Genomic DNA, 21,989 nt, shown 5'->3' with positions numbered 1-21,989 from the left:
GAGCGGTGACGTCAGCGCCAAATTCACCGTAGTGCACCGAATAGAAGGGCGATGTAATCGCTTCGAAGGGTTCGCGAGGTGCCTTGCGCCGGACGAGTAGCACTGAAAGTGAGCGGCAGGTGTCGCCATCCGCCCACTTTAGCGGTGTTCCCTTGTCTGTGAAGGAGGCGCTAATGTGGGAGGATGCGATGAACATCCTATAGAAGAGACACACACACACACACACACACACACACACACACACACACACACACACACACACACACACACACACATTTTTAAACCGCTTGTCCCATAGGGGGTCGCGGGGAGCTGGCAACACAGGGCGCAAGGAGACACACCCAGGACGGGACGCCAGTCCGCCGCAAGGCACCCCAAGCGGGACTCGAACCCCAGACCCACCAGAGAGAAGGACCCAGTCCAACCCACTGCGCTACCGCGCCCCCTCCCATAGAAGATACAATGTGTTCATTACAGTAGCAGAAAGAAACGCATACCGACGTGTGGTTATTAAGTACAGTTACTTTGTTTCTCTCCGTCATATGAACCGATATTCATCACACAACTTAGTAGCTGCATAAAACTTTATCCAAATATCCATGATTCCTGATCACCTTCCTAGCAATTTTTTTTGGAGATGCATAAGCATTTACATGCAATATACAGGAGTAGCTGCGTGAAGGTTTACCTGCGGATGATCTTAAAGTTACGATGCATGAACATTTACACCTTATATGAACTTAAGAGATCATGGGAGGAGTGAGTCTGGAAGAGGTGAGTTTTCGATGTGGACAGAGCAGTTCTAAGTGAGAGGAGCAGGTCGTTCGACCGCAACGGAGCCAGAACCAAGAACCTCCGCGCTTTACCTTTCGTGTGCAGAACCACCGAGCGGGCAGATGTGGAAGAGCGTAGTGGTTTGGTTGGGGTGTAGCAGTTGATCAAGTCTTGTAGGTAACTGGGAGTAGTTCTATCAATGCTTTTGTAGGCCATAACCAGGGTCTTAAATTTCATCCGGGCGACTATGGGAAGCCGGTGCAGAGAAACGAGTAGAGGAGATACATGAGAACGCTTCAGCAAGTCAAACACGACTCGGGGAGCAGCAGCGTTCTGTATCAACTGCAGAGGTTTGATGGCAGTAGCAGGAAGGCCACACAGGAGAGAGTTGCAGTATCCCAACAGGACGTCACCATGACCTGGACAAGTAGTTGGGCAGAGTCCGTTGTGAGGTGAGGATGGATCCTGCGGGTGTTAATGCAGGGTGTTTCTGCAGGACCAGGTTGTGGGTTCGATGTGCTGAGAGAAAAACAGACTTGTGTCAATCGTTACTCCCAGACTCTTGGCTGAGGAGGTAGGCGAGGTGAGTGAGTTGTCCAGTTTGATCGATAGATTGTGAGAGGAGGACGGGCCAGCTGGGAGGTAAAGAATCTCTGTTTTGGAGAGGTTGAGTTAGAGGTGGTGATCAAACATCCATGCAGAAATGTCCTACAGGCACGCAGCAATGCGTGCGGAAATGTCTGATGCTCCAGGTGGAAAGGAGAGGAAGAGCTGGGTATTATCAGCATAGCAGTGGTATTTGAACCAATGGGAGGTGATGACCGGGCTGAGGGAGGAGGTGTAGCTCGAGAAGAGAAGAGGACCCAGTACTGAGCCCTGCGGGACACCGGTTGAGAAAGGCAGAGGAGAAGAACCGGAGTCCCACTGGACCACTTGATAGGATCTGTCAGATAGGTAGGGCTCAAACCTTCTTAGTGCCGCTCCTTTGATCTCAAGCTGGCTAAGAGAGGAAAGTAGAGACACACTACACTTCTACTACAGAGCTTCGGGCCACATGGGCCAGGGTTCAGGGGTCATGAGCACACGGACAGTGCCCTGCAGTGCGACTCTTCAATGAGCAGCTGAGAGAGGGACACAAGGACACTTCTACCATGTACCTGCAACCAGTGCTCAATGGTAGGGGCACTCCACAGGATCTCTCCTTCAGAGCTCTTCAGAGCTCTGGTGTGTCCCTGGTGTGTCTCTAGTGTGTTTCTGGAGTGTCCCTGGTGTGTCTCTGGAGTGGTTTTTATGCGCTCTTCTCACACAATGACACACTGGACAACGCTGGACAAAGGATCATGGACACAATACAAATGAAAGGTTGATGATATACGGAATTACTACAATAATTGCATTAGGTATTAAAGCTATAAGTAACCCAAAAGGCCACGGAGGAACGGAAAAGTAAAAACCTCCAATAGAAAGGGAAGGGAGAAGAAAAACCCCTGGAGGTCCAAGTGTCAGTGGCTGCCCCCCACCCCTGCAACCATCCCTTGGTGTTCCAGATATTTGAAAAAAGAAACTTCTACTTTTCTTCAAAGTCACTGCCAACAAACTCTAGGTAGTGTAATCAGCCCACACACCTTATTCACCCTGGTGACTAACACTCATCCATAGAACACACTCTTTCGGTGGCACTTGCACACCATGGGGGAAACTGAACAGCATAGCTTTGGACTGTGGGGGGAAACCCACACAGACATGGGGAGAACATGCAAACTCCACACAGACTGAGCAGAGATTGAACCCATGTCCTCTCACACCACCCAGGCGCTGTGAGACAGCAGCGCTACTCGTTGTGACACTATGTCTTTTAATTCAGCTTACAGTTATTTGCAACACTGATGCATGAAAGAATGAAGAGGCTTCTTCCGTGAACCACACATATGTTGCATGTCCACAAGGAAAAGGGACGCATGGCTACTGCAGAGGCGAAACTGTCCTGTGAGTCATAGTTTCCCGGAACAAGTCCATTCAAACACATACAGTCTACAATCGCTTGTCCCAAGGGGGCGGGGGGGGCTCACAGCAAGCCGAAGCCTAACCCGGCAACACAGGGTGCAAAGTTGGAGGATGAGAGGACACACCCAGGAAGGGACACCAGTCCGTCACAAGGCACCCCGAGTGGGATTCAAACCCCAGACCTGCCAGAGAGCAGGACCTGGTCAAACCCGCTGCGGCAGAGAGGGCACCCCCCTTTCCATTCAAACATTCAATTTCTCTGTGTCACAGCTGCAACCTGTGAAAATTTATGAAAAAAACATGTGACAATGTATTTCTTTGTTATGTCGTCAGTGTCAGTAAATCGGACATTCAGGGTGACATCACTCCTGTCTCTGTTAATTGCGTCCAGCCGTGACCAGTGTCCAAACTTGGGCCTCTTTTCTCCTGTTTTCACGTGATTACTGCATGTAGAGACACAGGACTGAAGGGACATGCTGAGCAGCTCTTTTTGCACTAACCCTAACCCTAACCCTTCCATGCCCAGTCAGAGGTCTCTGTGTGTGCGCGTGGGCCGTGATGGGACAGTACTCGTGCTCGAAATCACTTTGAGCACATCTCTCTCACAGGACACACATGGCGCAGGACTGCTGTCCTGCATGTAAATTGGTGCCGCGTCCTTCGTCAGAACGGCCACGCCGGTGTCACTTGCGCCGAGGCAGACGAGCTGGAGCGTCTGAAGCGGCTGAAGCGGCTGCGTCCTGGTCCACCGAGCTGTGCGTGAAGGTCCAAGCGCCCTGCTGTCAGCACCTCTGACCTCCCGCCCTTCTCCGGTTGCGGACGCTATAAATAACGAGCCTCGCTCTGCCCGTCTGTCTTAAGTTCTCTCTCTCGCTCAAATTGAAATTCAAAAGCGCGTTTATTGACATTCCAAGGTTATGAAGGCATCGTGGAGCTGTGTTCCAGTACGCCTGTTTACTGATGTGCGGGAGCAGATGTGCAGCAGGATGGAGCTCAGCCACCCTGGTGCTCGTCCTGCACAGACAGAGACACACGCAGAGACACACGCACTGCTCATGGGTGAGTCCCTCTTTTTATCCACAGTGCTGCGTTGACACCTCAACAATGTTGCCTCTCTCAGGTGGCACTTCTACAGAGTAGCTCAGGTCCCTCTTGGGACCCTGGGCCTCGGGAGCCTTTGCTGAGGAGCTCACCCACTCACGTAAAGCACAGCATGACTTGTCGATGGCCATGCAGGATGTGCCCAAATAAGAGCTGAGCTCGCAAACCCCAGTGTGCTGTAGGATTTCACCGTCTGTTGAATCACAATCAGCAACAGACGGAGAGCTTTAGACACACAGCTTGTGTGTGTAACACCACCATGTTGCTGGTTCACATCCCTCCAGCAGCTCCTCTAGGAGTGATAGTCAAACAGCAAATACACAGTTAATCACAGCAGACGGTGATGGATTCGTTGATGGTGCTGTCAGGAGTTTAGGATAGAAGCGGCTCTCAAAGAGGTGGGTTCGAGACCCTTCTTCGGTGTGAGGGTATTCAGCAGCTGTGAGGGACACCGAGCTCATTCCATCACTGTGACACTGGACCCCTGTGAGTGGGACCGCCCAACGGCACAGGATGGAGGAGCATAGCACTTTTTTGTTGGCCTCACTGTATGATGTGCCAGACATTCTTGGTCCCTCACGGCCCTTGATGGCCCATGGTGACTTTTGAGGACCTTTGGTGACTGCTACCACTTGTATCACTCACTCGTGCAGTGAAACAATGTCCAGATGGGGCTGGGTTGAGACACTGAGCAGGTAAGTCCAGACTCAGCTCTCCTAACCGTGCTCCACACGTCTGGTCTCAGTGCGTCTTTCTCCCTCAGGGTCTCAAGTGTCACCGTCTCCTTGGCTGTGTGTGTGTGTGTGTGTGTGTGTGTGTGTGTGTGTGTGTGTGTGTGTGTGTGTCTTTCCCTCCCCAGGGGTTCGAAAGCTCATGAGGAGAGAGAGCGGCGCAATAAAAGGGATGCAGAGAGGGCTTGGGACAGACGCACGGACGAAGGAAGCAGCAGCAGCACCAACGAAGGACAGCAACACGCAGCCATGCCTGAGGCCAAGAAGGCAGGTAAAGCAGTGAGACGGAGGCACAGGGACACGAGCGTGTTGGGTCCCGGCAGCCTGCGGTCCGCTCTCTGGCACACTCTCAAAGGGGACTGAACACTTGTCAGGCACTCGTCTGCATGGTCAGGGATGAAAGTGCATGTGCGTGTGCGCGTGCGCCAGCCTCCAGCGTGGGCCACTCGTAGTATCTTGGTCTCGGTAAGGTTCAGATCCATCACGGGAAACGGTTCAATGGTTGTTTCACTGTCAGGTGGTGTGTGAAGACAGAGCTCTGAGCTGAATTTGGGGCCAGTCACACTGAATGTATGTGTGTGCGTGTGTGGGAGGGGTTGGGGGGCAGACTGGGGCTCTCTCATCGTCATTGTGGAGACTTTCTGCATCGGTAATGAGGGATAAGAGCCAGCGCACACCGGACTGTGTGCGTCATAATGAAGAACGCTGTGAATAAACATGAGGAGTAGGAGGAGGAGGAGGAGGAGGAGGAGGAGGAGGAGGAGTGGAGGCAGCGCTGCAGGAGGCCTCACTTAGACACAGGAGCTGTGTGTATTTGTGTGTGCGCGAGCCACTTCGCTTAGGTCTCAAACAGACGCTAGAACAGGGAAAGCAGGCACTTTCATACCTGCACGTTAGAGCGGGAGGACCACGTTCAGGCTCTGGGCGAACATGCGCTTCTTGAGCGTCGGCCGCCGTCCACCACTGCAGCCCATCCGCCGTCTCCGCCGCTGCGCTGCCAAGACGCGCACCGGCACCCACACACACAGGGAGGTCGTGGCGCTCCTGACCCTATGAGCGCGCGCACGGTCGCGGTGGTGGCGGCGGCCCTCCCCAGCGAGCTGAGCGTGTCCTCCGGCGGCGCGGCTCCTGAAACATCACCCTGTGTTTACAGAAGCGGGCAATTAGTGTCACGCAGATTTATCGTCTCGCTGCGGTCGCGCTGCTCGTGAGGCCAACGAGTGAAAATATGAGCGCGTCCCGTGTTCCGCCGGCGTCTCGCCTTTCCGACAGCGGCAGCGGACCAGAGGAACGGTAAATCACGGTACTCAACGCTCCGGTGCGGGCGGCTGACCCCCTCACAGCGCAACTCCTCTCTGCCCTAAGGTCAGGTGAAGGATGTTCACGCTTTGTTACATACTGTATAAACATACAGTAAGTGACACATGTGATTGACGCACTTTGATGGACACATTGACATTTTGTGACACGCTGTGACATGAGGAAAAGGGCTGTTCTCATGCTCCGGGTTCCTTTATTCACTTCCTCACTACTGCGTCCACTACTGTCCATCTGTCCACCTTTCTTCTCCTCTTCCTCCTCCTCCTCTCTGCGCGTCTCATGTCTCTGTCCACTTCTCGTCTTGCGTCCCCCTTTCAGTCTCCGTTTAGCCGTCAGCCGCCGGTACCCAGTAGCGGTGAGGATCACAGGGAGAGTGGATTTCCCCAGGGGTCAGGAACCCGTCGCCACTCCACTGACCCGAACCCGAACCCGGGCAGCACCTCAGTCCTCAGCTCCCCCTCTGGCAGGACAGCAGACAAGAACGTCTTGATCCGAACTTATGCAAAGCCACTTCAGCACAATTCATCGTAACTCCGTCCACGTTAGCTTAGTTCGCCTAACGGAACCGATTCCCGCCCTTTGTACGCCGTCTCTCAGTTTCTTCCAGCTTTCTGACACTACCCCTTTTCTCTTGGCTTCTCTCCTCCAACATGACATTATGACACTTGAGTAATAATATTTTTTCAAAAATCGCTCCACCCTGCCATTAATCATCCTTCCGGAACTTTCCTGGTGCCTCTGTGTTTTCCTTTCTCAGGAAGGTTCTTCTCTCTGCTCAGACGCCTCCGGCTCCACCAGCATCCGGCTAGAGCGAGGAAAGGGGCTTATAAACACCCTGAAATGAAAGATCCAGGGCCTTAGGGTTAGGGTTCGAGGTCAAGAGTGAGGAGGCCCTGCGAGAAGTATGTGCCAGTTCCTGTCTACTCAAACTAGGTGTTGATGCGTGCCCCCTGGTGCTCCTCCAGCCTCTTCTTTCTCCCCCTTGGACTGAGCATAACACCATCCATGCTTCCCGACAAGGTGGGTGTGGGACGCTTTTCTGAATGTGACAGCAACTCTGCACATGAACTCCACCTTTCCCACATCTCATGCCCTCCTCCTCTTCAGCCCTGCAAGAGGTGCAAGACATGAAAGAGGTCCTTTCTGCTTCATCTCTTGGTGCAGAAGGGCCTTGCACCCCCCTTCCCCTGCCTCTCTCACTCCCTCCCTCTACTTCACCTGCGCTCTTTCTTGAAAAGCCCAAATCAGTGCTCCATAAGTCCACTCACCAGAACAGACACATAAAGCTGCGAAAGAGAGCCAGGAGAGCTTAGCTGTACCAGGATGCTGCCAGCCAGGCACCGCCCCCTTACCCCCCACAGATGGACACCTGCCACATTCCACTGATGCCACTCACGCGGAATAAAAATAGCATGTCGCCCATCCATCTTCGTCATGTGTCACATCATAGTCCGCCTTCCTCCAGGGCACCGTCGGCCCCTACCTTCTCCGTGTGCTTCGTCTCGACCTGCTCCGCATGTCCAGGTGTCCTGCCTCCATGGAGAAAAGGCCCTTTGGAAGCACCGTCCGCACGAAAGGTCACGGCCTGTCAGCGGGCGACTGGCGGCATCTGTGCGACTGTGTCGATGACAGGCTGGAACGAGCGTTCCGCGTAGCTTAATACCCCAATGAAATGGAGAAAGGGAGCCTGTGTGTAATCCCGTATCTCTGTGTGTGCGTGCGTGCGTGTGCGTGCGTGTGCGTGCGCGCGCAGGACTGCGCTGCATTAACACGAAGACAGCAGGAGCAGAGAGGTTAATGCAGAGGTACATAGAGGGATGTACACGGAGATTTACAGCACTACCGCAGAGTGAAACGATCATGGGAGATGAGCACTGAGACAGGACACTGAAACGCCACCGTGTGACCTTGTCGTGACCCTCTGGCGTCACTCAGCAAGGCCCTCGCTGGGGTCAGAATCGCTCAGCCCAGCGTTGGCTGAGAAGTGACGGCGTGGCATTCGTTCCTGGGCAATGAGGAGAGGAGGGAACATCAGCAGATTCCCGAGGGGAACGGAGAGATGGAGGGAAAGCGGCAACGCGGACAGTTAAGCTGTGATTTACAGAGAGCCAGTCCTGCGCTGCACCTGCACTCGGTTGGGTTCGACACAGCAGGACGGCGCCACCTGGTGTGCAAACATGGCAAACAACAACGATGACGACGACGAGAAACAAACATGAGTGGGTTCACTGGTTCTCAAGTGCGTCCCTGGTTCTACCGGAGTCAGATAATGTCGCACATGGGTTTTAACGCAGGGAAGAGACTTGTCCATGTTTGGAGTGCTGTCCTTTAAATTTAGGAACAGGAAGAGACGTGTCCCCCGTCTATATAGAGACGCGAAAAGGGGTGAGAAACTCCCTCCTGCTCTTGGCTTAAAATAGCTGCCCCCTGCGGGCCCCCAGAGCCAAGGCCTCTCTCCTCCGGGACCTGAGCCCATCTGGAGGAACAGGCTCAGGGAAGAGGGGCTCTGGATGGGAGGGGCTAATCTATAAATACAGGCACGCAGGGCCTTTGGACAGAGGGCAGGGGAGGGCTGGCGGCGCACAACCACCGCAGCCCTCAGCTGGCCACCGGGGGCAGCGCAGTACTGCTATCACCGTATTATTATTTACTACATCTTTTTATGGTCACGTAAGGAGGCGAGACGCGCAGCCTTCACAGTCATCCTTCACGAGCACCGCGTGGAGCTCGGAGCGCGTGCAAGGAAGACCCGCAGGTGCGCGCTGAAGAGTCGCCCTCCCTCCGTGTGCTGGGGGCAGACCCTGGACTCTGCGGTCAGCCCTATCCACTGTACACACAGGGGTCGGTGTCAGAGTGTCATGGTGTGGAGGCCAGGTGCAGGAGACTGAGCGTTAACACACTGCGGCCTGAAAGACAAACCTGGTCAAAAATAGAGGCGTTGGCCATAAGAGCCGGGGGAGCAGCAAGTCAACAGACAGGGAGGAGCACAGAGACTCAGGGCGTGGGGGAGGGGCAGCAGGGCCAGTTTCTGTGTCTCGGTGGAGAGACGGACACCCTTCCCTTTGCCTGACTCGGCCCCCCGTCTCCGCACCTGCTCGTTGAGCCCACCCCGCGCGCACACACACCTGGCTGTACGTGTCCAAGCCGTGCTTCTGAAAATCCTCCCGTGCTGAGAACTGTCTCCTGCAGTCAGACATGTGGTTAAGGGACCTGGAGGCAGGAAGAGGCCAGATGTAGCGGTTATCGTGGGTTCTGTCCCCGCAGAAGGTTCTGGTCCAGCTGTTCCAACTGATATAGACTGATGTAGTGACACTGGGAGCAGTTCTGAACACGGAGGTAACAGCAGGGTTCGAGGGCCTCCTCAGCTGTGTCAGGCTGCCCCACTTACCTGGACAGAAGGACTTTGGCTCTGTGTCCTTGGGCCACAGCAGGACCAGCCAGACGAGGAGGCCATGACACGCGTGCACGCGCGCGCGCACACACACACACACGCACACACACACACGTTCACATGCAATGATACACTTTGCACATCTAAAATGTTTTTTCCTCCTCTTCCTCCTCCTCAGTGTCCAAGAAAGACAAGAGTGCAGCGGCCCCTGCTGGTGAGTAGAGGACATGACAGCCTGTGGTACACACACACACACACACACACACACACACGCACACACACACACGCACACACGCACACACACGCACGCGCACGCACACACACACACACACACGCGCACTGCAGTCAGATGCCTCAAAGAAGAGCAGTTACTTAAGATCATTTTATTGTCACTTCTCATCATTTTAATGCTTTTCTTTGTTCTCTTGGCAGTAAAAAAACCTGAAGGTGAGTAAAGGCTGCTAGCAATGCAGTGTGTGTTTATACCTGTGTCTGTGTTTGATTGCAGCTCTCTAGTGTATGCATATATGTTTGTCTAGAAATATATACCAGCTCCTATTACTTAACAAGTATGACCTGTTGCTAAAAAGCTGCTTATGAAGAGAATTTTCATGAAACTTACTATTAATTACCATTCATTTAAATAGAGAAAATAAAAAAAATCATATGGTCCTGATCCACAAGAATTTTGCCTCTTACACTCAAACTTCCTGCCTTTGAAACACAGAGCAACTGTCAATGAAACCCAAATCGAGAACGTCAGAACTGCTCCGGACACCTTTAAATCCAGGAGTCACGTGTTCAAAATCATTTGTTCATAATCCATTCGAGAGCCTTTTTTCTGGAGCTACCCCCCACCCTTCACTTTTCTCACTACTATGTTTCCTTTTGTTGCAAATTTATTCTGTTCTTCCTGGGCAACATAGTGGCACAGCAAATGCCTCACTGCTCTTGGGTTGTGGGTTCAGCCATTGGTTTATGTGTTTTCCCATGTTCACACGGGTTTCCTCCAGGTGCTCTGGTTTCTTCCCACAGTCCCATGATATGTACAGTATGTATTTAAGGTGAACTGGTGACTTCAAATCCTCCTCAGCCCTACACCAAGCAAGCAGTTAATGATGGCTGGACTCTGTTCTTCTTTTATGACAGTAACTTTTTAATGCTGTTATTTTGTTGTTTTATTCTGTTGCTCTTCTAATTGTTAATTATGATATCTATTCTAAACTGCTTTAGAGTAACCCACAGATTTTTACTTGATATGCGCTTTAATAATAATATTATTATTATTATTATTATTATTATTGGAACACTACCTGAAAAGGTAATTCTCTAAATGTAATTGGAGGATTCACTCATAGCACCTCTCTGCTGAGCATCATCTGTTATAAACAAATCACTTCATGAAATCACATGCAGCCCTTTCTACTGCCTTTCAGCAGAATTCAATGTGTTCTGTCACTTCAGCTTATGAAGTGATAGGTAAGGCCTTCCTTTGCCTTTTGAGCTTCTTTCAGCACTATCTTTAAAGTTTTATCTTTACAGCTTAGTATTATGATATCGTGACGTTTTTACACTGATAAAATTGACAAAATTTATCAGAGAGGTTTGCACGATCTGTTACACCGCTGCTAGACACCTGGCCGTGTCTCACGTTGGAGGGCTGCTCGCTCCGTGAGATTTTCAGCATCATCTAGTTTCATGCGTTGATTTGAAATTCCTGCTCTTGGTTGCTTACTTCTCATAAAGAAAATATGACGGCTCGCTGCGTAAATCTTACAGGACAGATCACACAAGCTCGTAGGTCCAAATCCTTGTCAGACGAGGGTCCGTTATACTTCATGTGTGTATTTCTCTCAATGTGTGTGTAGGTGTCCATGTATCTGTGCACTTTTAATACTCACACATGCTCTGACTTCCTTCTCGGACCACCTTCCTCCCACAGCGAAATCCCTGGCGGCAGAGGGTAAGACCTCCGACGTCGCATCCCATGTCTCCGGATATGCTGTGGCCTGTGCCGGCCTGTCCATGTCTCCTCGCCCTCTCAGGGCACCTGGGTGTTCACTGCGTGTCCTTTGTGTTCCTCACCCGAGAGCGTGTGAGGCTGCGCAAAGGATACATTTGGGAGCCAACAGACAACAACACATACGTACATATATCGAGTAATGTGCCGTAAAGGAACGTGCGGCCGAAGGGCTCGCGTGATGTGCCCCATTCTGCCCCCCTCGGGTGACCGCTTAACGTCCATGATCATGTGCAGATGAGGCTCGAACTGCACTCGTCCCGCATGGTCATTTACTTCATTTACTTTCTGCGTCTACGCTGTCTGAGTGTGTGTGGTGTGTGTGCGTCTCAGCAGCTGCTCACACAGAACTCCTATCTTTCACTTGTCAGAGCAGAGCAACACGGACGACGGTAAGAGGCGGCCGGTCTGAGTGTGTGTCTGCGGACAGGGCCTTTGCTCTCTGGGCTCATAGCGCCAGCTGACCGAGGAGTATGCGCACCGCGTGTGTGTATGCGCTGCTTGAGGTGTCTGACACACTGATTTGTGGGAAGGATCTGCCACACACAGATTCCAAGTGGTTCCAGAATGTGTTGTGAAAAGCCCTCCATGAGGTCCCTGAGTCTGGATGCACCGCCTGTATGTTGAGAGTGAAAAGCCTGTCTGTGCTTGTCCACCAGCTCATCGGGTGTGATTCCAGGTCCTGAGCGTGTCGTGAAAGACCTACCACACCTGGAGATGATCGAGAGCTCTGACACTTGTTTCGCTGTGCAAATATTGCACACGTACAGTATATGTACATGTGTGCGTGTCAGTGTGTTCATGTAAGTGCGGGATATGGATTCAGGCTTTGGGGTGTGTATGTGTGTGAATAATGTACATATATGTCTACTTCTGTTCATCTCTGTGTTGCCTACGATCGCAGGTCTGCAGGTGACATATACAGCATGTGAGTGACAATCTCCTTCTCTCTCGCCCTCTCTCTCTGTCCCTCTTTCTCCGTCTCACTCTCTCCGATTTAAATGAACGGGTTGGTTCCATGTGGAGGTGTGCAGGCGTGACATGGCCTGTGCTGGGACAGTGTAGAGCTCCGTCTCGCTTCTGTTTCATTTAAACAGAGAAGCCATGGAGGTGCACTGGCTGTGATTTGTGTGTCTCAGGGTTTTTCTCCCATCGCTGTTGATGATCAAACATCACATATGGTGGACACATTGACTAACTGAAGCCTTCACTCTCTCTCTCTTTCACCCCCACACAGAAGTACTTGCAGATGGTAAGAGACCTTCGTCTCCATTACGCTAGTGGTGTACATGTATAACATAATCATGGGCTCTGTGAATAACGCAGCGCTCACCTGTGTACATCTCCTCTCGTCCTTAGCGGCCACCCCAGGGACGGAGCCAGAGATGACCGAGCTCAGCGGTCTGTTTGTGGAGAAGCCCCAAAGCACCATAGCCATCAAAGGTAAGGAAGACCTTCTCCAATGGAAGGACTCCCACACAGCTTTGCAGGTTGCTGGAGGCAGGGATGAATTTGGCTAATGGGTCACGCTGCTGTTCCCTGACAGGGAAGGACATCACCTTTGTAGCCAAGGTTGACTCCTCCACCCTTTTGAGGAAACCAGCGCTGAAATGGCTGAAGGGAAAGTGGCTGGACTTGGGCAGCAAAGCAGGGAAGCACCTGCAGTTCAAGGAGAGCTATGACAGGGACAGCAAGGTGTGTACGTGCACACCTCTGTTGACACATGGGTCCGTTTTCATCCGTTTCTTGGCAAAATCCAGTCTACTGCAGGATGCACTTCTGTTCCCTACAGATCTACACATACGAAATGAAGATTGTCAAAGTGGTCGATGGAGATGCCGGTGGTTACAGGTGTGAAGTTACCGCCAAAGACAAATGTGACAGCTGCACGTTTGATATCACCGTAGAAGGTAGGCAGGACAAAGTTGGAGCTTGGTGGCCTGTCTTTGTGCCACCTCAGTTCTGATGTCCATCAGTGTCTTTCAGCTTCTCAAGAGGACCAAAAGGCAAATATTCTGGAAGCCTTTAAGAGATCGTGAGTGTCGCTGTGGGCAGAGCTTTCACGGGTATGTCAAACACCACAAGATCATAGCCAACACTTTCCTCTTCTTCCAGGGGTGAGGCTGGAGAAGACGAGGGGGAACTGGACTTCAGTGGTTTACTTAAGAAAAGGTCAGAGAGCGTTTTACTTCTTCGGCAAAGAATGTGGCCCTATTCAGGCACCACCACCCCACCTTCTCACAAGTTCACACTCATACACGAACATCTTTGCCTATTACATACAACTGGACTTTTCCCGTGAGCAAACTGTGTTCTTAAACTGTGCAATGGCTGAACATCAAAAACATCAGCACAATTCTGTGCTACCCTTCCTATGTCCCACTAAGGGAGAAGAAGCAGGAGGAACCCAAAGAGGAGGTGGATGTGTGGAGCATCCTGAAGAAAGCCAAGCCCTGTGACTACGAGAAGATTGCCTTCCAGTATGGCATTACGGACTTGCGTGGCATGCTCAAACGTCTCAAGAAGATGAAGGTGGAGCCAAAGAAATGTGATGGTAAGGGTACAGTACAGAGGCTACGTGATGGCAAACAGGCTCCTCATGAACCAATGTGTAAGGAGAGGCTACAGAAGGCCAGGTCTCCAGAAGGAGGAAAGAGGACATGAAGAGTACAGGAATGGCATCTTACCCAAAATGGTGACAGGCCTGGGATTCCGACAGGAAGAGGATCACTAATTTGGTACCATCCGATGCTCTGTAACCTGCAGCCTTCCTGAAGAAGCTCGAGGCAGCCTACTCTGTGGACAAGGGAAAGAAGATCCAACTTACAGTGGAGGTGGCAAACCCTGATGCCCAGATCAAGTGGCTGAAGAACGGAACAGAAATCAAGCCCTCCGCCAAGTACGGTTTGGGTTAGGTGAACCAAGAGGGAATGATGGGGCACTTGGAGCTGGGATAGGGGGTGTCCTTTGTAAATAAACAGCCAAATGGTCAGAGAGATGCTACTGTTAACTGAGAGTCTCTCTGTTTTCAGAGGTCTTTGATGTAGGGCCTTTTGTGGTGCCATTCTGCTCTTGTGTGCCAGGTACGTGTTTGAGAGTGTGGGGAACAAGAGGAAGCTCACCATCAACAAGTGCACACTGGCGGATGACGCGGCCTACGAGTGTGTGATCGGGGAGGACAAGAGCTTCACAGAGGTCTTTGTCAAAGGTCAGTTTCCATGCAGGTTGGTGATTTCCGGTCATCGGTATGGAATGCTAAGTGTGAAAATGGCATCATTGTGCTGCTCTGGCACACTTGCCCTCTCGGCCTCTCGTTCACCCCCCAGAGCCACCTGTCACCATCACCAAGCTGCTGGATGACCTCCACGTGGTTGTAGAAGACAAGGTCGAGTTCGAGGTGGAGGTGTCCGAGGAGGGGGCCAACGTCAAGTGGTAAGGCAAAGGTTCACAACGTTCGTGGACCACACCGGTGTGTCCCAGTCTTCAGGAGCTCCTGTTGTTGGGGGACCTGGTAACGTAGTGGTTAGAGCTGCTGCATTTGGACTCAAAGGTTGCAGGTTTGAATCCCACCTTTGCGCAAGGTACTTACCCTGAATTACTCCAGTAAAATTACCTGCCTGGGGGGTGCAGTGGCGCAGTGGGCTTGGCTTGTGCCTGCTCTCTGGTGGGTCTGGGGTTCGAGTCCTGCTTGGGGTGCCTTGTGATGGACCGGCATCCCGTCCTAGGTGTGTCCCTTCCCCCTCCAGCCTTGTGCCATGTGTTGCCGGGTTATGCTCCGGCTTGCCGTGACCCCGCTCGGGACAAGCTGCTTCAGACAGTGTGTGTGTGTGTGTGTGTGTGTGTGTGTGTGTGTGTGTGTGTGTGTGTAACAGGTGAACAACTGTCAATAGCACTGCACTGTAAGTCGCTTCTGAGAAAAGCATCAATTAAGGGTAGAACATTTGCTCTCTCATGACCTCTCCCTTCAGGATGAAAGATGGCGTGGAACTGGCGAGAGATGGGAAGTATCGCTTTAAGAAAGACGGGAAGAAGCACTGGCTGATCATCAATGAAGCGAGCAAGGAGGACATCGGAATGTACTATGTTTTCACCAACGGGGGGGAGTCAAAGGCCGAACTTGAAGTTGAAGGTAGCTGAAGCTAATGTCCAAGTGCTTGTTCTGTCCATCTTATCCGAGGGTCACTCTTTTCCTTTTGCCCACTTCTTCAGTGCCATTGCACTTTCTCTTGCTTTTTTAAATTTGCAGATATGCAAGTATAACCCATGTGGCAGAAAAAGACGGAATGAAAGCGCAGAGGGCTGAAAACCTCTTTGATCATGTTTCTGTCTCTCAGACAAGGAGCTGGAGGTGCTCCAGAGCATCGCAGACTTGACAGTCAAGGCAGCTGAGCAGGCCATCTTCAAGTGCGAGGTGTCTGATGAGAAGGTGACAGGAAAGTGGTACAAGGATGGAGTGGAGGTGAAGGCCAGCAACCGGATAAAGATGGTCCACATCGGCAGGTGATTCAACCGGGGGTCCTAGACAGGTTCGCACAGACACTGCAGAGGACACAGATTTGTGCGAGATGCAGAGAAGCATGCGCAAAGCCGCGTCCTGTACCTTCGCGTGTGCCGAGTGCTTCCTGACCTCTTGATCCGCCGATCCAGGATCCACAAGCTGACCATCGATGATGTGAAGGCTGAGGATGCTGGAGATTACACCTTTGTGCCAGACGGATACGCACTCTCCCTGTCTGCCAAGCTCAACTTCCTGGGTGAGAGAAAGACGGACGGGCTGTTATCAGGGGTTCGAGACCCGTTGCTGTGTCCCTCACACGGGACACGGTCATGCCAACTCGGGCAGGGAACACTGGCGCCTCTCAGATGACGACTTCTGCAGCGGGGTTTCGATCTGACGCATTTCTCTCTTTCAGAGATCAAGATCGACTACGTCCCTCGTCAAGGTAGGTGTCCGTTCCAGATACCGTGGTGCTGCTTCACAGCTGCTCCGACCCTCACAGCTGTCCCCTCCCTCCGGCACTCAGCCTCTCTGTGTTGCCCTCAGACCCGCCCAAGATTCACCTGGACACCACTGGAAGCATGGTGAACAAGAACACCATCATCGTCGTTGCAGGCAACAAGCTGAGGCTGGATGTGGAGATCTCGGGAGAGCCCGCTCCCACTGTGTGCTGGACAAAAGGGGACAACGTGAGGAAATGCTGTGGCCCTGCGTGGGCTGAGTAGCGTGTCATTATGGGATGTGTTGCCTGGAATATTGTGGGACAGGATGGAGGGAAGTGCATTAGCCACAATTAGGAGTGATGGTCTGGACACGAGAGTCTCAGGAGCCATTTTGTTCCTGAGCTTCACCAGTCTCATTCTGTTTCTGTTGCGACAGAAGCAGCTCTGTAAGCACTGCGCCTCCTTCTGTCCACCTCTGGCTCCTTCCACAGGTGATTACAGAAACGGAGGGCCGCGTGAGGGTGGACAACAGGAAAACCCTGAGCAGTTTTGTGATCGAGGGAGCCGAGCGGGGCGACGAGGGGAGGTACACGATCACAGTGACGAACCCAGCGGGCGAGGACAAGGCCGAGCTCTTCATCAAGGTTGTAGGTCTGTGCTGGTTCACGCGGGCGCCGTTCCGCGCCAGTACTCTGTTCTCCTCGCTCGGATTGTTGCCTGGTGCCCACGAAAGGTCCCGTGCTGGAGACACTGACACCTAACTCCAGCTTCCTCGTGTCCCCAGATGTGCCGGATCCCCCCGAGGGAGTCAAGTGCATGGGAGTTGGAGAAGACACAGCCACCATCATCTGGGAACCACCCAAATTCGATGGGGGATCACCAATCAAAGGTGACTGCATAGCTGTGCTTCCTCTCTGTGATGTCCGTCACGCACGTCATGCACGCAACATACACGCAGTCTTGACACACCACGCCGACCGGAACAGCGATCCAAAAATCGAAATCTGAGATGAACCCCAACGGGGCTTGACAAAGTTGCCCGACTGCAGGCACCGGCAGCTCGCAGAAGAATATAAATAGTGAGTAACTAGACTTGAGTGAGTAACTGGCGCTTTGCAGTCTGGACACAGCGAAACGCTGTCTGCCGCTCCCTTTGTGCATCTGTTTGTTTGTTTGCGTTCCACCAAACGGATGGCGGGTGCCCTCGCTCCATCTTAAATGCAGCACGCCGTCTGTTTGATGAGATGGAGCTCAGACACATCTCATCACACCTCTCGGAGACAACAAACGCCACATCAGTCCCTCGGCACGCCGTCGCCACGCCGTCGGCCTGCTGTCTCCGCCATCCGCCCAGTGCTGCTCATCCCGGCAACTCGCTATTTATTATGGAACAAGGAACACTTGTATGGGACACTTGCTGGAGTGCGCCGCTTACAGCTGCGATGAGCCGATGAAGGTGGGCTTGTAGCGTGGCCCCGCCCCCGGGCGACATAGGACCTGCTGAACGCAAGCAACAATCTCTCTTGCCCAACAGGGTACCTGATGGAGAGGAAGAAGGTGGGTTCTTCGCGGTGGACGAAGCTGAACTTCGACATCTACGAGTCCACGAGCTACGAGGCCAAGAAGATGATCGAGGGGGTGCTGTACGAGATGAGGGTGTTTGCCGTCAATGGTATCGGTGTCTCCCAGCCGAGCTGCAGCTCCAAACCCTTCATGCCGATTGGTGCGTTCCCCCAACAGCACAGCAGCGCACTTCGCCCCACTTAACCCCACCCCACCCCACCCCCTAGAGCACAAGGGTGGGGCACAGTTAATAAATAAATAAATAAACACACAAACAAACAATACAGGCAGCAGGCAGAGCAGGGAGTGTGGACAGGGCCTATGTGCGGACAGTTGTACGCTCACATTCCGCGAGAGGCTTCTGCTGGGGACGGACCGGAAAGTGTGTCGCTTTGGCTGACCATACCGCATTGCCCCTCCCTTCCTATCTTCCTGTGCCCAGCCCCTACTAGCGAGCCCACCCGCCTCACCGTGGATGACGTCATGGACAGCGCCTGCATGCTCAAGTGGCGCCCCCCTGACAAGATAGGAGCGGGCGGCATCGACGGCTATATTATCGAGTACCGCAAGGAGGGAGGTGGGCACACCCAAGAGGCTTGCGGGACAGAGGGACCTTGAATGTTCTTCTTTCGTTCATCCCTCTTTTCGTTCTGGTGGTTCCGCGCCTTGCAGACACCGAGTGGATCCAGGCGAACTCAGAGCCGGTGGAGAAGAACAGCTACACGGTGCGGGGTCTGCCCACGGGGGAGAAGATGGAGTTCAGGGTCATGGCCGTGAACATCGCAGGTCGCAGCCCACCTGCCGTCATGGCTCAGCCTGTCACGATCCGCGAGATCATCGGTGAGTGAGTGCCGTCACCCATGCCACTCTCTTCCCCTGGCCTTAGAACCACAATCATAACTTGAAAAACCCCTCCTGCGTTTCAGAGCAACCTCACATTCGGCTGCCGCGCCACCTCAGGACCAAGTATGTGAGGAAGGTTGGAGAGAAGATCAACCTGGTCATTCCCTTCCAGGTCAGCAGTGGCACGCGGCCTCACGGGTCGCTCGCTGTCCAATGAGTGTCCTCAGTTTCAGCTCCTCCCGAGACAACTGGAGCACTCCTTCACACACAAACACACACACACACAATCTCTCCTTGACATCGCACAGGGAAAGCCACGCCCTGTGGTCAACTGGTTCAAGGACGATGAGCCCCTGGACCCGAAGAAAGTGTCGGTGAGGACCACAGAGGTGGACACCATCCTGTTCATTCGCTCAGCCGAGAGAGACCACTCGGGGACGTACACGCTGTCGGTGCAGATCGAGAACATGGAGGACAAGGCGTCCTTCGAGATCCGTGTGGTGGGTGGGTATTGCTACGGCGACATCCGCTGTGCATCTGTGTGTGTGTGTCACACTGTGAGTCACTGCCATGCGTGGGTGTCTGAGGCTCTACGGTGTGTGACTCAGATTGCTGATGCTGTGTATAAGAAGTAACCCCTCCCCTCACCTCCCACCAGAGAAACCCGGGCCCCCGCTGGCTGTGAGGGTTACTGATGTGTGGGGCTTCAACGCAGCTCTGGAATGGAAGCCCCCCAAGGATAATGGAAACAGTGACATCTCAGGCTACATCATCCAGAAGGCAGACAAGAAGACCAAGGTGTGCGTGCAGATTGTGCTGACGACACGCTAACGACATGTTTACGGCCCCAGTGGGGATTTAGCACATGAGCGGTCCTGCAGCATGCTGTCGATGGGCTGTCGTGACGACCCTCTGTTCGATCCACTCTGTTCGACTTCAGTGCGAGACCCAACCCGAGTGGCCGGAGTCATGCAGATGCAGCTACGCACTGTGCGAAGCGCGGAAAGTGGACTTTGCATGTGCTGCTTAACCAGTGTCAGTGAGTGCGGAAGACCTATTTTTCACAGAGAACCATCTAGGATCTGCTGGCCAACTGCTGCTCACTTCCTGTCGCGCCCCCGTCCAGTCCTGCTTGACCTGCTCTAATAACTCCGCTCACTTCCTGTACCGCTCCGCCCCTCCCTCCACAGGAATGGTTCATGGTCTACGAACACAACCGCCGCCCAAACTGCACCGTGTCGGACCTGGTCATGGGGAATGAATACGTGTTCCGCATCTTCAGCGAGAACATCTGTGGGCTTAGCGACGAGGCGGGGCTCAGCAAGAACACGGCGGTCATCGCCAAGACTGGTACCGTGTGTCCCTTGCGTGGCTCCTGGCTGTGTCGTATCTGAGCATCCGTTGACGCCTCCCCCTTGTTGCTGCACTCAGGACTGGCGTACAACCGCCCGCCGTACAAGGAGAAGGACCTGAACACGTCGCCCAAGTTCACTCAGCCCCTCCAGGACAGATCTGTCATCGCAGGCTATTCCACCGCCATCAGCTGCTCCGTGCGCGGACGTCCCAAGGTAGGACACGCCCAGGGAGGGAACAAGCTCCTCTGTGTGTGTGAGCACATGTGTATGTGAATGTGTGTGTATGTGCGCACTCCACCACTGCACCAGAGCACCTCTCTGCTTCCTGTCCATTGCTTTCCTTGCCTGTTTCATTGCAGCCCAAGATCATCTGGATGAAGAACAAGACGATCATCGGCGAGGACCCCAAGTACCTCATGCAGAACAACCAGGGTGTGCTCACGCTGCACATCCGCAAGCCGAGCCTCTTTGACGGGGGCAACTACTCCTGCAAGGCCGTCAATGAGCTCGGCGAGGACGTGGTCGAGTGCAAGTTAGAGGTCCGAGGTGCGTCCGCAACACGGTCTCCCGTTGCTGCCGTACTGCTCATGCATGATGGGTAAGACAATGAGGTAACGGCACCCCTGCTTGTCCTCTCCAGCCCTCGCCGTGGAAAAGGAGAACAAGAAGTGAACGGTGGATGAGGTGGCAGGAGAAGAAGAAACAATGCAAGAGATACAATAAAATGTAGTTGCATCCTGCTCGGTGTCTCTGTGTCATCGCTCCCTTTGCTCCTCATATTGGAGTGCCGCTGGAATACTACTAGAGTACCACTGGAGTACCCCTGTGTCAGTCCACGGCGACTCGAAAGGACTACAGCTCACAGCTCAACTCCTCGTTTTCAACTGTCATGACCCTGGGCCAACACCGCTGTTACACCGGAGATACATTGCCTCTGCTCTACTGTCACAGGGGGTCTACACTGCTGTTATACTACTCTTACACTGGAGGTACACTGCCTCTGCTCTACTGTCACAGGGGGTCTACACTGCTGTTACACTACTCTTACACTGGGGATACACTGCCTCTGCTCTACTCCCACAGGGGGTCTACACTGCTGTTATACTACTCTTACACTGGAGGTACACTGCCTCTGCTCTACTGTCACAGGGGGTCTACACTGCTGTTACACTACTCTTACACTGGGGATACACTGCCTCTGCTCTACTCCCACAGGGGGTCTACACTGCTGTTACACTATTCTTACACTGGAGATACACTGCCTCTGCTCTACTGTCACAGGGGGTCTACACTGCTGTTACACTACTCTTACACTGGGGATACACTGCCTCTGCTCTACTCCCACAGGGGGTCTACACTGCTGTTACACTACTCTTACACTGGGGATACACTGCCTCTGCTCTACTGTCACAGGGGGTCTACACTGCTGTTACACTACTCTTACACTGGGGATACACTGCCTCTGCTCTACTCCCACAGGGGGTCTACACTGCTGTTATACTACTCTTACACTGGAGGTACACTGCCTCTGCTCTACTGTCACAGGGGGTCTACACTGCTGTTACACTACTCTTACACTGGGGATACACTGCCTCTGCTCTACTCCCACAGGGGGTCTACACTGCTGTTACACTACTCTTACACTGGGGATACACTGCCTCTGCTCTACTGTCACAGGGGGTCTACACTGCTGTTACACTACTCTTACACTGGGGATACACTGCCTCTGCTCTACTCCCACAGGGGGTCTACACTGCTGTTACACTACTCTTACACTGGGGATACACTGCCTCTGCTCTACTGTCACAGGGGGTCTACACTGCTGTTACACTACTCTTACACTGGGGATACACTGCCTCTGCTCTACTCCCACAGGGGGTCTACACTGCTGTTATACTACTCTTACACTGGAGGTACACTGCCTCTGCTCTACTGTCACAGGGGGT

General features: G+C 53.1%; 1 protein-coding gene across 4 annotated transcripts; it reads left to right on the top strand.

Moving 5' to 3' along the window:
* Positions 1 to 4,766: 4,766 nt before the first annotated feature.
* On the top strand, positions 4,767 to 20,735 carry mybpc2a (myosin binding protein Ca). 4 transcript variants are annotated; one of them, XM_018764724.1, is made up of 31 exons: positions 4,767 to 4,881; positions 9,500 to 9,535; positions 9,754 to 9,768; positions 11,264 to 11,284; positions 12,579 to 12,593; positions 12,701 to 12,784; positions 12,888 to 13,036; positions 13,134 to 13,251; positions 13,328 to 13,376; positions 13,457 to 13,513; positions 13,729 to 13,895; positions 14,108 to 14,240; positions 14,425 to 14,549; positions 14,668 to 14,773; positions 15,310 to 15,470; positions 15,676 to 15,841; positions 15,989 to 16,095; positions 16,255 to 16,284; positions 16,386 to 16,528; positions 16,774 to 16,933; positions 17,067 to 17,171; positions 17,817 to 18,005; positions 18,288 to 18,422; positions 18,518 to 18,685; positions 18,772 to 18,860; positions 18,997 to 19,192; positions 19,347 to 19,486; positions 19,879 to 20,038; positions 20,120 to 20,256; positions 20,403 to 20,589; positions 20,684 to 20,735. In XM_018764724.1, the coding sequence occupies exons 1-31, from the start codon at positions 4,860 to 4,862 to the stop codon at positions 20,713 to 20,715; spliced, it is 3,402 nt and encodes a 1,133-aa protein (XP_018620240.1). In that variant the 5' UTR covers positions 4,767 to 4,859; the 3' UTR covers positions 20,716 to 20,735. The 4 variants fall into 4 exon arrangements, with proteins under 4 accessions (XP_018620240.1, XP_018620238.1, XP_018620239.1 ...); XM_018764722.1 differs by lacking the exon at positions 20,684 to 20,735 and having other exon boundaries at positions 20,403 to 20,658; XM_018764723.1 differs by lacking the exons at positions 11,264 to 11,284; positions 20,684 to 20,735 and having other exon boundaries at positions 20,403 to 20,658.
* Positions 20,736 to 21,989: the final 1,254 nt, after the last annotated feature.

This window comes from Scleropages formosus, chromosome 8 (assembly GCF_900964775.1).
Source record: "Scleropages formosus chromosome 8, fSclFor1.1, whole genome shotgun sequence".
Taxonomy (NCBI): Eukaryota; Metazoa; Chordata; class Actinopteri; order Osteoglossiformes; family Osteoglossidae; genus Scleropages; species Scleropages formosus.
The sequence above is the reverse complement of the archived record's forward strand: the minus strand, read 5'-3'. Positions and strand labels throughout refer to the sequence as shown.

Bases quoted from the DNA above. Each gene is read 5' to 3' on its own strand.
- mybpc2a (XM_018764722.1), top strand. From the start codon at position 4,860: ATGCCTGAGGCCAAGAAGGCAG. The intron at 17,172-17,816 runs GTGACTGCATAG...CTTGCCCAACAG, and splicing joins TGGGGGATCACCAATCAAAG to GGTACCTGATGGAGAGGAAG. The intron at 18,861-18,996 runs GTCAGCAGTGGC...GACATCGCACAG, and splicing joins ACCTGGTCATTCCCTTCCAG to GGAAAGCCACGCCCTGTGGT.